Source organism: Lagopus muta, chromosome 8 (genome assembly GCF_023343835.1).
Source record: "Lagopus muta isolate bLagMut1 chromosome 8, bLagMut1 primary, whole genome shotgun sequence".
NCBI classification, from domain to species: domain Eukaryota; kingdom Metazoa; phylum Chordata; class Aves; order Galliformes; family Phasianidae; genus Lagopus; species Lagopus muta.
The window spans coordinates 18022150-18037674 of record NC_064440.1 but is presented as its reverse complement, the minus strand read 5'-3'; the positions used below and the strand labels follow the sequence as shown (position 1 = coordinate 18037674).

Below are 15525 nucleotides of genomic sequence, written 5' to 3'. Positions count from 1 at the left end.
ATACATATCTGTACATTTGAAGATGTATGATTGTATGTATGACATACGTAGCTACATTTCTATGTCAGAAAGGTCTGAGAGCTGCCGGTGTTTATTCATAAAGATTCCTTTCTGTATCTGCATTTATTTAGTGGCTGGCAAAACTGTAGATTTCTTAATGGTACTTAATGTATCTGTTCATTGATGGGAGTTATTGTGCTGAAAGTGTGTAAACACATTAAAATGCTGCCTGTCTTTTACAGATCACGTAAATGTATATAAAGAAGGCTAAAATAACTATGGTAACACTGATGGACTTTTTTGTAACCTTTCAGTGTTCTATAATAATGATAATGCATATGTCTTATAGATGCACTTAATTATCTAAAGATTTTCCTTTAAGATAATTGAAAAAGAGATGAATAAGAAGTGTTTTTTAGAGAAAAAAATTAAAAGCATAGAAGATGTGCAACAGTATCAACAACATTCAAGATAGTCAGATAACTGGAGGGTAAAAAGAAAACAGAAATGAGATTTTTTTCTCATCTAGAGAAGGGTGATAAACTAGATCATCTGCTTGCTGCATTTGTAGATTGTAACTGGATACTAACATCTCACCTCTGCAGTGATGAATGTTCTCTCTGGCACTTAATTTCAGTGTGATCATACTGACGTTCTCATTTGCAGGGTCAGTGAAACTCTTTTCTTCATAGCTTAATATCAGAATTTAAGTAGAATGTATTAATAAAAGAAAGCTTTTGGCCACTCTTAACATCTTAGAACACATTTCTAACATTAAAATTCTCTTCTATCTGCTAGGCTCCATTTAAAAAAAAGTGTTTATCTGTTATCAAATACTGATATTATTATAGTTTTAATCATAGTTTTATTGAATTTTCTTTATTCTGTGGTTAAGATTTTCCATAAATTTCCTTGTAAAGCTATCCTTAGAAAAAATGATTTCTTTGGGATTCCTCAAATTTCTCTTACTTTTCTGCTCATGTTGTACAGTCAGTCCACAACATCTGAGCCTGGCCAAAAGTATATGTGACCCAAAGCACCTCATGGAAAGGCTTCAGGATTCCTTCTCCTAGGATGGGGCATTCAGGGATGAACGTTTGAAATGCAAAATGATAAAGTGTGCAGTATTTCAGCAAGTTATTGTTTCCTCAGTGGTTTAAGAGAGAGTATATACGTGCAAAGTACTGTCATTTCAGTCCCAAGACCTGCCTGAATTGACTTAGTTAAAATGCTTAATTCATGCAGCTATTCTGTTCCGGGAAAAATAAGCTGAGTGGTAGGCTTTGTAAATGCAGTAAAGAGGGTGCATTCATCTTGCCTGCACTACTTAGTGGGGACAATTCCCTGGTTATTTTAGCCTTTAACATCATGTCCCTTACCTGCTAGCCCTGGGGCGGATTCTGCTGCTAGCTCAATTCAACCAACTGCTTTTCAGAGATGTTCTGGCTTTGTATGGTGTTGAAAACATTTATCTACTACTGCAACAGTGTTGGCTGTTCAGGAACAAGTAAATAACACAATAAATTTTACCCTAGAAACCCACAATTGACAGCATGTCTGAAGAAGGCTACAAGCTGGATAAAGTAAGAGGTGAAATTGAATTTCATAACGTAACATTCCATTATCCCTCCAGACCTGATGTAAAGGTAATTATTTATCATCCCTTTTGTGAATACATTTACTGAAAACAAACAAAATAACCTGCCAGCAGCTTCTAGATTTTCAGTAGGGTTCTCTTTCTGCAATTTTAGACTCCCTGTTTAAAAGTAAACTAAGTAATTCATCTATCGGTTGTGTTCCTCTATTTACCATTGTTTGTTTTACCATTCTGAAATATCTATTGTCATATATATTCCTTGCTGCAGAACATGAACTTGCTGGTTTTGGACAATTTTATCTGCACATCATTTTATGCACATGTATCAGCATTGGCTATAATAGGGCACAAAGTAGTCAGCTGGACAGAGTGAGGAGATTTTATAGAAATCTTCCATTACCCCAGGAATGCATTATATGACAGTTAGCATCTGAGAAAAGGTACAGGAACCCCGGCTGTACACCCCACTATTTCTTTGCTGCTGTGTTTGAATTGACCAATCCTCCAAAAAAAAAAAAAAGAAAGAAAGAAAGAAAGAAAGAAAAAAGCATAATATTGGGTAGACCCAGAAGCATGTGAATTACTGGAATATTCTGTATAATTTCACTTCTATATTCTTAACATTTGTCCTTGGACAGGCATTCTTAATTCATATAGACTCTTCCTTAAAGTGGATTTATTGCCAGGCTCTCCAGTGGTATTGACTAGTTCTTATTGATGAACAGCAAGAACAAAGATCAAAATGTGATGCCTGTCATAGAAAACAGCAGTCTGTATTTATAAGGTCTTCAAACAATGTAAATATACTTAGTTTTGTTTTTCTTCTTAGTTTTTTTGTTTTTTAATTTTGTACATTTGCTTAGAATCTGCATTTTCAAATAAAGAACATTGTGTGGATTTCCTCCTGCTGCTTGGCTATATTGCTATGAGAGTCAGAATGGATGGATTCTTTTTCTTTTTTTTTTTCTCTCCAGATTTTGGACAACCTTAGCATAGTTATTAAAACAGGGGAGACAACAGCTTTTGTTGGAGCTAGTGGAGCTGGAAAGAGTACAATAATACAGCTCATCCAGCGTTTTTATGACCCTACTGATGGCATGGTGAGTGTCTCATTCTGGCAGGGGTTCCTGTATTACTGGGACTTGAAAGAGTTTCTTCTCTGAGAGGGAAAGGAAGACTCCTAATGTTTATTTTGATCATTCAAAAAAAAAAAAAAAGAGTGAAAGGGGGTGCTGAATAAATATCATCAAGAGTAATTATGTGGAAGAAAAAAACCGTTAGGGTGAAATAAAAATTCAGTGCTAACTTGAATGAAAACAGTACCTATAGATAATCCATCTTATGTTCTGGGAAACACAGTATTGAACATTTAATCATTATTGGACAGTACTTCCAATGTGCTTCTGCATGTGTCATTACCATTTAATAATGGATTGGCTAAGAATATGAGCTACATTTGTTAATAGGCTCCATTCTGTTTTTATTTCCCTAAATGGCACAAATCACATACGTAGTTACCTGTATTTAAGTGTGTAAGAGAAAAAGAACCAATTTAATGTAGCATAGTATGCCAATCTCGTGTATATAGAGCTCAGATTCATTAGCGTGTTCTATGATTTCTGTGATTTCTTCTTGTGTTGTTCATGCCAAAAGACTAAAGTTTCAATATTCATAAAGAACGTGTCACTGTATAACCTAATGGGGACGAGGAAATGTATGGAAAATACAGTGGCACTGCTCACTAAAACCTTTATTTTTCTTAGGAATATTTTTGTAAAATTTTGCTTGCTGTGTTTTACAATAAGGTCTCTTCATCATTAGTTTCCTCCCCAGCACAGAAACAATGGAATAAATTTGTCTAAAAGTATTCTTTTCCATAAATGAGAGGGAGGGACTAGAAAATAAGGTGCATGGACATCTTCTGGGGCTCTGGGAGTAGATTGATCTAGAAAATAGAAATCCCTCCCTCTCAGAATAACACCTGTCTTAAAAAGTGTCTGCAGGGAGATGGTGGAGGATGAGGATGGATGATTTTTCTGCCTTGCATTCCATGGAGCTTTTAATTCAGATTTACTGATGAAAAGCTTTATCTGTGTATGTTCAAATTAGTTAGTCCTTTTAAAGAGAGTGATTTTGATGAGTACTTTCCACTTGGTTTTATTTGTGAGATCAAGAAAAGTGAGATACAGGGAAATAAATAAAGGGCACAAGTCCTAGGCACAAGAACTATCAAACACTTCTGCCACTGCACTGCAGCTTTTCAAGTATGAAAGACATTTTTTATACTGGGCATAGAAAAACAGCACCACGGGTCTTTTATTCTTATTGTGTTTCTTTGTCTCTGAACTGAAGGGAATATGTCCCTCAATTTTATTTTATTTGCTTGCCTTTGCTTTATTTGGATTCTGCAGATTACTCTGGATGGCCATGACATTCGTTCCCTTAATATCCAGTGGCTGCGCTCACAGATTGGTGTTGTTGAGCAAGAGCCAGTGCTGTTTGCTACCACGATTGCAGAGAATATTCGCTATGGTCGGGATGATGCTACCATGGAAGACATAATCAGAGCAGCCAAACAGGCCAATGCTTACAAGTTCATCATGGACTTGCCACAGGTATACTGTGCCTTGAAAGTAAAACTTGACGTAAAATAGAAGAATCCTTTCTCCTTCCCCTCAATACAACCATCTGTGAAAGGCAGATTAAAAGGGAGAGTAGGCAGCAACCTGCTCTCTTATATGAGAGTTAATTAGGTCTTACTACATGGATTTCACCAAGTTAATTAATATAATGCATGATTATACATTTATACTGGCTCTCTTGACCCTAGGCTGTGTGTTCATCTAATTCTCTAGCTGAGCCTGGTACTATTAGCGTATGATCATGATCAGAGAGACAGTGTTCTTGAGTCACATGCCATCAGCAGACATGTCCAGCTTCGTGGCAAGTTGGTTAGTGAGTCATCTGATGGAGAGTGAGCAGATGTTTCCTCTCCATTGCAGCTCTTGCTGATATAGTTGTTCTGAGCACAACCAGAACGTTTTACTTTTTTATCAATACATGCTTTTGATTTGGGGGTTGGTACCCCAGTTCAGGCAAAACAATATTATTCATTATGAATAATGTTATTTTGTGTTTGTCTGATATACTAATGAGATTTTTTCTGTTTCAAAAATGGAAGATTTTTATATTTTCTCTTAGGACAAGTCTGACAATGTTTATGTTGATTCTTAATAGAAGACTTTGTTATGCAGTGTTTTTTTTTTCTTTTCCCAGAAATTTGACACTCATGTTGGAGAGGGTGGAAGTCAGATGAGCGGAGGTCAAAAGCAGAGGATAGCTATTGCTCGAGCCCTTGTGAGAAACCCTAAAATCCTGCTACTGGATATGGCTACTTCAGCACTTGATAATGAAAGTGAAGCAGTTGTCCAGGAAGCACTTCAAAAGGTCTGCTATATTATAGCATAAATCATACCTATAAGAGCAGAAATTATTTCGAATGCACTTTGTAGACAGTGCTGATGAATTTTGACAATGTAGTGAAAAGCTTTTAACGATAGCTTTTATATGCAGCACTAGAATTTTTGCATTATTAACAAGACATGAACGTTACAATGGGACATTGGCAGGGATAAGTAGTTCCTGTTGTCCAGAGATAGCTGCTTGTCCTGGGAGATTGTCTAATCTCCATCTTGTTCAGTGTAAATTATGATCTGGTCCATGTTTTCTTGGTCCAGCAATAAACTCCTTATGGCTTTTGGCATGAAGTAAGTAATAAGATGCTAAGGACTGTCAAAATTTTGCCAGCCGCATCCCTGTCAAGAAGGACACTTTTCTCTATTGTGTGCAACACTTGTCTGATTACAACTAAATTTTTGCAGCACAGAGGCCCACTATAAGCTGTGGACTTTGCAGATGTCTGGTTTTGTCTCCTTTTTGGTGGGTAATACATGGGCTGTGGATAGAATTCAAGCCAGAGTCAGATAAAACCACTTGAAAGACTCCTTTCGGTTTGGAGAAACTTTAGTTTATATAGCATTGGTTCCAATTGGTTTCCGTTTGCTCTCCTGGCACTGGGGCTGGTTTTGTTTCCTGTCAGGCTCACCTTGGCCGCACAGCAATCTCGATAGCTCACCGCCTGTCTGCTGTCAAAGCTGCTGATGTCATCATTGGGTTCGAGCACGGAAGGGCTGTGGAGAGAGGAACTCATGAAGAACTCCTGAAGAGAAAAGGGGTTTATTTCATGTTGGTGACCTTGCAAAGCAAAGGAGAGACAGCACTTGCTAGAGCAGCAACAGGATGTAAGTGTCTTGCTTTCTCTTATAAAACTATATAAAACTATATACAATTCCAGAGAATGTAGATTACTGTTATTTTTTCATAGCGTCTAGTTGTTTTTCCCACTCTCCCTGGATATTTTTATGGCTGAAATTTAGCATTCATCAAAATAATACATTGACAGCTCTATCCAAAGTTTTTAAGGCATATGCACTGAATTGCCTTCCTGATATAGATCTGCCCTGAAACAATAATCCTGACCTGCAATACCCTGCCATTTTATATCTTGATTTTGTGCTGACAGTCCAGACGTGCTGCATTTGCAATGCAAGAAAATTACAGACTATGCTGAAATCACTCTATTTATTTTACTGGAAGCAAATTTGAATCAAAGCTTTTGGAAATGAAGGTCTAAGAGAATGACTTGTTTTAATTTTGTAAACATCATATCTTGGTGATGATTGTCTTAAAAGAAGAGAGCAATCGCAGTACTGAAATAGGGCAATAGCCTTCAGCCTCAAGTGAGACAGCCCAATATTTAATTATCTTCATGAGGTATACTGCAGATATAAAATTTACGGTATATGCAGGTCGAGCATCAACATTGTATTATATTCCTCACTTTCTACAAAGCATTTCAGTTACGATTTGGAGATTGCACTTTTTAAATAGGAGTTAGGTTGTATGCAAATTTAGCACAAACTGAAGAACTGTATGTGCTGTATTCTAAAGCAGCAGAAAATAAAGTGGTTGAGCCAAATCTTGAGGAAGTCCAGTCGTTCAGAAGAGGAAGCTATCGTGCCAGTTTGCGGTGAGTCTTAAAAGTCACTAAGTCTCAGTATGTTTTCAGATCTGTCTATATTTTTTCCACCATTCAAAAATCCCAATAGCAGTAATTATTTGCTGGGTTGCATGTTGGTTAATAAGGGGTGAAGGGGCTGCAATCGTTTTACTAAGACAAAGTCAACTTGGAAAGAAAGGGCTTGGGTAATCTGTTAATGATTGAAAGCCCATGGATAAATAGACATTTTTTATTCCACTTTCTAGACAAAGTACCTTTCCCTTGTCAGTTTTGGCTTTCTGTTTCGATGTTCCATTTTTAATATTACAATCATGCAGCCATGTATTTATTTTACCTAATGCACTTTCAGTCAGTTCACTTGAAGAAAAAAAAAAGACTTGCTGTGTAATTACTTGAAAAATCAATGCAACATATGAGGACATTTATATTATGGCTTTTTCTTGGTAAAAATGAAAGCATTTTACAAGCCAGACTATCTTATATCTAGATGTTAATTACTTCTTTCAGGCAAGCTTGTGTTAGACATTCAAGTGAATACATCTCCTACATTGTAGGGTCACGTTTCATCAGGGAGTGGTGGATTGTTTCTGGACTGTATTACTTGATTGTAATAATGGTGAAATGACTTGGTGTCTTAACAGTGTTTGCGAACAGAGTAGGATATAGCATGATCTTGAACAGTGAAGGTCACGTATAAGACAGTGTCTGAGCAGAGTAGGTTTTTGAATAGTATTTATTCCCACTGAGACAGTTTCGTCTCAAACATTGAGACAGCATGGAATAAGAAAAAAGTCAGTGGGATTCCCGTAAGTTGCGTCAGTGAATCCTGATGTTGTTATGAAAACTACATTTGCTTTGAAAGCGAGAATCGTGTTACTGAGCTGTGAGTAACTGACCATATTTGTCCTCTTTCACAGAGCTTCACTTCGGCAGCGGTCTAGATCTCAGCTCTCTAATGTGGTTCCTGACCCTCCATTATCCATTGTAGGAGATCAGGCAGAGTCTGTGTATCTTAAGTCTTATGAGGAAGATGATGGACAAGCAAAAAAGGTTAAGCCTAATACTTCATTATTAAATTGCAACCAAAAGGGATATCTTTTATATTACTTGGTAATGGGAACCTACAGATATGTGCCTCTGTTACAGGCAGATATGACTTTTTGGATCGATGCTTTCTTGTACCTGAAGTCACAGCTTCGGGTCTTATCCTCTGTATCTTCTAGGCTGCATTTTGATGGTCCTTATGTTGATTGGTCCAGATAAAATTTCTTGCAGACTAGGAGCTTTTGTGAATTGTTAAATGGGCTGTAGATTAAGTTGAAAAAGACATATTCAGAAAAGCTGACTTACCAACAAAAAGCAAAATGTTATCAGTGAAGTGTAACAGCCACTTAGCAATAGAAATGCTGTTGCTTCTCATTTAATGCGGTGAGTTCCTTTTCCTCTCAACATCATTTGGAAGCGTGTGAGTCAAAAGAGACCCTCATTGCAGTCTTGCCCAGAATTCATTCAGTGGCAGTGCCTTGTGCAGTTAAGTGGAGTAGAAAATAAAGATGGCATGCATTAAAGTTATGTAGAATAGAACCAGTTTTTCAGGAATACACACAGTGAGTTTCTGAAATGTTTAAAAAACTCCCTGCACCAATTTGCAGGGCCTCAGTTGTTTAGTGCAGAAAGCAGCAGTTTGAAGTCACTGTTATTGCTATTGTTGGGCCTGTTCTGTGGCTAAAAAGAGAGCTTCAGTGCTGTCACTCTGGCACTGGCTTAGAAGGAAGAGAAAAACAAAATGTTCCCACTCATTCACCCTCGCACATTTCCAGCAGATAGGTCTTTACAGGGTCAGTTTTGTCTGGGCATTTCCAGCCTTGTGAACTGAGGGAGATGAACAGGGCTCATCACACTGAGTGTTACAGAAAAACTGCACAATCAAACTGCAGGGTAAGTTGTAATTTGATGATGAATGTTCTGCTGTTATTGGGAGTAATTATGGGAATTCTGTCTGTAGCCTGAGGATGTTTCACAAAAGGGAGACATAATTAGCATGTATAAAACTTGACTCTAGATATCTGTCTGAGGTCTCTTTTGTTCTAGTTCTATTGCATACCTATTAATTTGATGCAGAGCCTGATCAGTGTGTCCACCCGTAATGCTTAAAAATAATATTTAAGAACATTCCAGGAGAGATTAAAAGGCCCTTGTGAGGGAAAAGCTTAAGTTTTGATACTGAGCTCCAATTGTACATCGTACATCATCTGGAAGCAGCAAAATGGGAACAGTCTGAATTTCAGTAGCAGAAAGTCTGCTCATAATTAACCTTTTAATTTGGAATCCGTTGAGCTGAACAAGGCATACCTAGCCCTGTGAAAGAGCTCCAGTCAGCAGCCAAGGCCCATCATTGCCCCTACCCATATAATGATAGAGCAGCTATTTGAGTACTGGAGGCAGCCATTTCACAGACTAGGCTAATTATTGTATCTCACTGCCATATGGAGAGCATCACCAGGATAATGCATTTATTTCATAAATCCAATCTTTTTTTCAGGAACTTGTTGAGGAGCAGGAAGATGTCAAACCTGTCCCATTTGCCCGGATTTTGAAATATAATGCCTCTGAATGGCCATACATGGTGATAGGATCTCTGGGAGCAGCTGTGAATGGAGCGCTCAGCCCACTCTACGCTTTGCTATTCAGTCAGATTCTTGGGGTATGTTAAGCTGACATCTGAAAGTGTATTGGAGTGCTTAAGCAGAATGTAGGACCCTGCAGCACAGTACTTGGCATGTTTTGGGCAAATCTTTAGGTCCTGTCAAGTAAACGGAGTTAGCCTCCTTATCTATGAAAAGTTATTTGGTAGAGATATGCAACTGCCATTCTGCTATCATTTGGGCTTTCTCTTGAAGGAGCAGGTTTATTAGTGTTTTTCATGTGTGCTTCATCATCTGTCTTCCTTGCTTTCCATGAACAGTTGGGAGCACAATACTGCACATGTGCAGTTTATTTTAAATTAAACAAGATATACCTCAGATCCAGATACAGTGAGGAGGGAGATGTGCAGAGGTCCCTCCATGCAAAATTTTATTCTAAAGTCTTGGCCAGGCTTTTAGGAAAGCCTTGGGTCATACCCAAAAAATACCTCACATTTTTCTTCACATATTTCATTTCTGGAACATCCGTCTCTGCTGCGTTTTCCCTGCACAATTCCCAGGGAGAGGTAAATTGTTGTAACAGATTGCACACCTGCCAGCAGAAAGCAGACTTGAATGAACAAATTTGAAAGACAAGCAGGAAACAGGAATGTGTTTTAAACCTTGTGTCACGGAGTTGACCAGATCAATCTATGTCTGTGACAGGGGCAACAGGCCTCTGCCCTCCCCCCCACCCCAGTCCCACAAAAATGGGAAGAAAGGAAGGGAGGAAAAGAGCAGCGGCAATAATCTATGGAGGAAAACTTATTTTACTATAATATTGGAATACAAAATAACACAATATATACAATTTAATTGAAATTGAGATTAATAAATCAGACAAGATGAGAGAGAGTTCCTGGTTCCGATTCAAACCTGAAAAGCTTGGAACGGCTAGGAAAGCACCCTCCAGCACCCACTGCCAGGCAGCAAGAGAGCGCCCCCCCCACCCGGAAGGGCCAGATCCCGTGACTGCTGTAATGTACAGGGATAGGTAGCTGGGATTGGGCATTAACACTTTAATACCCCGTACACTACATGATGTTTTGATGTGGAATACTGAAACCCAAAATAAATACAAACAAACAAACAAACAAAAAACATAGAACCATGACACCTTGTCATCTGCTAAGGGATGCATTACCATCACATTCTACAGTCTCACCTGAAACTTTTTAAGAGTTCAGCTGTGACTTTTCTTTCAAAAACTTGTTGGAGTAGAGAGGATGCTTGCTCCTTTTGTAAAATACTTTTTTGGGGAAAACCTTTGTCAAGTTAGTTGGAAACTGGAGGGTTGCCTAAGGAAATTCAGTACTGCTCTAACTGGTGCCCAGGTAAGTGCCCTAAACTTTCAATAATCAGGAGGATTTATGCTGTTTCTTACTGGGTAAACTAATGACACATTCGCTGGGAAGAAAATGGGAATACAAATATAGTTTTGGGGTTTAGGTAATAATCTGAGATAGGGCAAAACTTGTGTTCTAATCCCCACTTATTCATCTAGGTCATATTAAGTATCTTTGGGTGCAAAGAATGTATGATACAAAGGGTAGAAACACACCTAGGGACTAGAGGATTAAATCCTTTCAGGCAGGAAAGAAGTGAATGAATGCTCCAGCTTCTGAGCTATTGATTAGAAAAGGGCTGAGAAAATGCTCCTAATAAGTCAACAGTCTATGGAAAAAATGAATGACCTTTTGCTTTGGCAGGTCTACCCCTGCCAGGAAGGGGCAGAGCAGGAGACGTTCCTGTCCCTGGCAATCCACTAAGGTTCACTAGAGAGCAGGGGAGCACTGCTTTGTATAGTCTGCAATTAGTCTAACTTCTGATTCCTTTTGAAAGTTGGGTTTTCCTAACACTGCAAAGTCAAGACTTGAGTCATCCTATAGGATGCTGAATTCCTTTATTGTGGATGAATTCCTTCTCTTGAATGTCTGAGTTCATCAAAAGAAAGAGATTGCAAGAAAAAAAAGAAGCCATAGCCAACATGAGCAAAGTCCAATATCTGTGTTTTATTATTCATAAATTTAAGAAATTTCTGCCTGCTGCCAAGGAAGGCAGGCAGATGGAACAGGCATCTGCCTTTCAAACTGCTTGACTGTCTGCAGTGATGTTGTGCCAGGTATGTGGGCTCATGCTGTGGGAATAATAGACTAGAGAAACAATGGGAAAAGTCCTTACAACTGCAGAATGAAAGAGTGAATTTAGCAAAGTCTGCCTTGAATGTGCTAAAAAATTAGTCCTAAGAAGTCAGCGAAGAGCTGGATAATACTGCATGTCTCTCTTTAGTTGTTCTGTTCAAATCAGAAGCTTACAACGGGGAACACTTTACTTGGTTGTTTCTTCTCAGCTGTTCTATGGTTCTCATTGTGAAACTGTCCAAGCATGGGAAATCAATCATTTTCCAGTGAAATTCAATTGGAAATATGTTTGAACTGTTTGCAGTACAGAGATCTCTTTCCAACCACTGTTGCTTCTTAATTGCAGGACAATTACCGCTCTCAGTTTAGGGTGAGCGTAGGCGTGTACTTCAGTGCATGGCTTTTCTAGCTGCGCAGAGGATGGGCTGAGAAGGCGAGAGATTAAGCAATTTATAGCAAGAGAGAAATCCAATTAGAATGAATTTAGCATTAGTGGAGAAGTACAGCCACGAGCAGTGGCTTATCCCTGCAAGTAGCATAAGCAGTTCAGCAGTTCAGGTAAGTTAACTGACGTAAATATCAACTGTTGTGAGGGAAAGTAATTGGTAAAAATGGCTTCTTAGACGTGTTCCACTGCTTCAGCAGCAGCCAGTAACACCAGCAGTTGTTGGAAAAGATGAGATAGATATAAAGAACAATAGATAAAAGGAAAATATAATGGAGATTGGAGTGGATGAGGATGGAGGGGCTCTGCTTTAAGTTCTAAAGCTCTTCCTCAAGTAGCCATCAGTGAGCAAATAGCTTGTATCCACACACCTTTAGTAAAAGACACTGGCTTCTCTTGAAGCCTACTTAGAGCAATTATGGCATCGATTAGTGTTATGCAAGGAGCCATCCTAAGGTGTAATTACTTATGAGTACTTTGTATGGCTCAATAAGGTTGCAGTTGTCATAGATTAGAGAGGAGGTATGGAGGCTGCTGTAGTTGCTTTGTCTCTATGCCATTAATGTTATTGCCCTTCTGGTTATTGACCTTTGGTGTGTGTGTGATTAATTATAACTATGCATGGACAGAAAATAATCAGTATATGCAAACAGAGACTATAACAAACTTGTTTAAGAGGAGTAAAAAAAATCAATATTCTGTACCCAGGTGTAGCCTAGAGAAATATGGAAGTTGGCATTTGTGAGGGGGGAGGGAGAGCCCTGTGTGGTAACTGTAATTCTTGGGGGAGCAGTAGAGTCATAAACAAATGGTTTTGGAAACAGCAATGAACATACAGATGTTTCACCTCCTAGGAAGACACGTCTGCCCAAAGGCAGCAGAATAAGCCTTCCTTTTGTCCCCTCTCCTCCTGGCCAGAACTCAGAGGAGAGCAGTAAGTTCCTAGGTCACCAGAACTTGTCCTTGAGCCAATAAGACCAAATGCGGTCCTCTCCCTTGGGCTCAGCTTGTAACTTCCTTTGGTGGTGGTCTTATAAAAACAGGCTCTTCTAACATTATGTTATCCTTTTTCTTTTTTTCTTTTTTTCTTTTTTTCTTTTTTTCCCCTGAAGACCTTCTCCATTCTTGATGAGGAAGAACAAAAAGTCCAGATCAATGGTGTCTGCCTGCTGTTTGTCTTGGTTGGAATTGTTTCATTTTTTACACAGTTTTTACAGGTAATAACAGTGCAATGTAAGTAAATTTTGTTTCTGATCCCATTTTCTGCGTGTATCTCTTTCTGTACAATCCTTTTTGTTTACTGTTTGTGCTCCAGGGATACAACTTTGCCAAGTCTGGTGAGCTGCTTACAAGACGGTTAAGGAAAATTGGTTTCCAGGCTATGCTAGGGCAAGACATCGGCTGGTTTGATGACCGGAGGAACAGCCCTGGGGCACTGACTACGAGGCTTGCAACGGATGCATCACAGGTCCAAGGGGTAAGACCTTCATAATTCTTTTAATATAAGCACAGATTGAAGGCCTATTTTGACACATCATCACAGAAATTAACGAGCATGAGAACAGCAAAGTCAGCGTAGGCCAGTCCTTGATCAGTCAATTAAGCTTTTGCCATTTATCATAGACTGTGAACTTGGAACTATTACCACTGTGTTCACCTAAAAGCATAACTAGGATCACAGTTCATTGACCGCTATTGGTGTCTGTATTACCTGAAAATTACACAAAAATGAATTGAATTAATATCAGCCATCAGTGAAACTGGAATTAGCATCAAGGAGCTTTCTTTGTTTTCCTTCTGAAGATGAGTTAGCTCTTTGCCACAGTGCTTATGTGTTTATTTCAAAAGCATGTCAGGCTGGTATTGTCACAAGGTTCACCAGTCTTGTTTACAGGATGATACTGTTCATGCTGTATCAAAGCTGTTCCTTGCTGCTTTGATTTAAAGCGACAGCCCACATAAAGAACCAATTGACAGGACTGGCTGGTGCACCAGCTGGGGATTCAGGCAGTCAGTTTCAGTGTGAGTTCCAGTTTGGGAAAGGGGCCCACTCAACCCACGTGCTGAATTCCTTAGAAGATGAGGATTAAATTATGCTGAGCTATTAGTATACTTCACTGAATGGATGCTTTGTTAGAAGTGAACCGTTTCATTTGGTTCCAAATCAAGTGGTTTTCTAGAAAAAAAGAAGGAAACAGACAGATGTTTCTATTACAAGTAATTGTTCTGATTCATCTTGACTGAAGATAATGGATTAGTTTTTAAAAACTACTATTTCTGGAGGTTCTAAGAATTTAAAGATGAATGAGAGAAGAGGTTCCCAAAAACCCTGTCAGCAGCAGTTTCCAGAGGACCAGAAAAAGGAGCTGCAAACCCCTTCTGTTTGTACAGCCTCTTTCAGGGCACATTTTAATGGTGTTTCTTAGTGATTTAAACGCAGCTAAGACTTCGTTGTGTTAATATTTAAGTTACAAAAGGTTCTGCTTATTATTTAATTCTAGATGTATAAATGGTGGGGGCTGAAAAGAGTACTTAGATAAGGAATCAAGGGGACTTGCTTCAATACATTATCTTTCTCACAGTCATCAGAAAGCATTTTCTCAGTTCTTATTGGAAACTTTGGTGATGAGAAGAATGCTAGAGATTTGCAGTCTTGTTAGTACAATTCATAGGAGGCCATATGTCTGAACTGGCTAAATTCTAGTGCAGTCAGCAGCCAGTGAATGCCTTACAGTATTTTAATATCATTCAGAGTTTTCTAAGCTTTTACAGGAAAAATTATTTAAAAATAATTGAAATTACAATTGGAGCACAGGTCAGCCATCTCCTTTTCTTTTCTTTGAAGGCAACTGGATCACAGATAGGAATGATCATCAACTCCTTCACCAACATTGGAGTGGCCATCATTATCGCTTTCTACTTCAGCTGGAAACTGAGTTTGGTCATAATGTGTTTCCTGCCATTTTTGGCCCTGTCTGGAGCTGTGCAAGCTAAAATGTTGACAGGATTTGCTGCTCAGGACAAGAAAGCTCTGGAAGCTACTGGGCAGGTAACATTATTGAAAAACTAATTTATATTTGCAGTTGTGGGCAGTTGAGAACCAGACATTTGAGACCATTAGTAATTCAAATGCATTGAAACTAGCAACTTTTTGCAAATAAGTTGCAATGTTTTAGCTTGTAAAATTACTGAAACGCCATTGGGAACTCTGATCTCAAAAGCACTTAGAGCACATGACTTTCCAAATGTTACTGGATGGTAGACACAACTCTCTCATTTGTCTGTTCCACTTTTATCAGGTTTTATGTAAATGCCCGTTTGCTGATCTCTGGCTAAAGCTCTCTTCCTTGTTACTCTGACTCCAGTATCAGTTAGCAGCATCCCATGCCCTGTTAGCTGCAAGGCCCTGAGGACTGCCCCATCTCCTAGGCTGAGAATAGGTTTATTTAATCTTGCTCTAGCTGAGCAGGCTCCCAGCTCATGTACCAAATAAGGACAGGGTGAGTATGGAAGGTAAAGGAACATCATATTCTCACAGAGTTCACTCCTAACCACAGAGAGCAGTGGGCTGCTCTGTT

General features: G+C 38.8%; 1 protein-coding gene across 5 annotated transcripts in view; it reads left to right on the top strand.

The window, feature by feature from the left end:
* The window catches only part of ABCB11 (ATP binding cassette subfamily B member 11), a 60363-nt gene that overhangs the window by 37811 nt on the left and 7027 nt on the right, over positions 1 to 15525 (top strand). For 4 of the 5 annotated variants that reach the window (XM_048953639.1, XM_048953638.1, XM_048953641.1 and 1 more), the window contains 11 exons: positions 1536 to 1646; positions 2572 to 2697; positions 4009 to 4212; positions 4874 to 5044; positions 5697 to 5898; positions 6608 to 6686; positions 7595 to 7727; positions 9220 to 9381; positions 13060 to 13164; positions 13263 to 13424; positions 14793 to 14996. In XM_048953639.1, coding sequence (XP_048809596.1) covers positions 1536 to 1646; positions 2572 to 2697; positions 4009 to 4212; positions 4874 to 5044; positions 5697 to 5898; positions 6608 to 6686; positions 7595 to 7727; positions 9220 to 9381; positions 13060 to 13164; positions 13263 to 13424; positions 14793 to 14996 — 1659 coding nt within the window. The remainder of the gene's footprint in view (positions 1 to 1535; positions 1647 to 2571; positions 2698 to 4008; positions 4213 to 4873; positions 5045 to 5696; positions 5899 to 6607; positions 6687 to 7594; positions 7728 to 9219; positions 9382 to 13059; positions 13165 to 13262; positions 13425 to 14792; positions 14997 to 15525) is intronic. The other variant, XM_048953640.1, reaches the window with a different exon arrangement.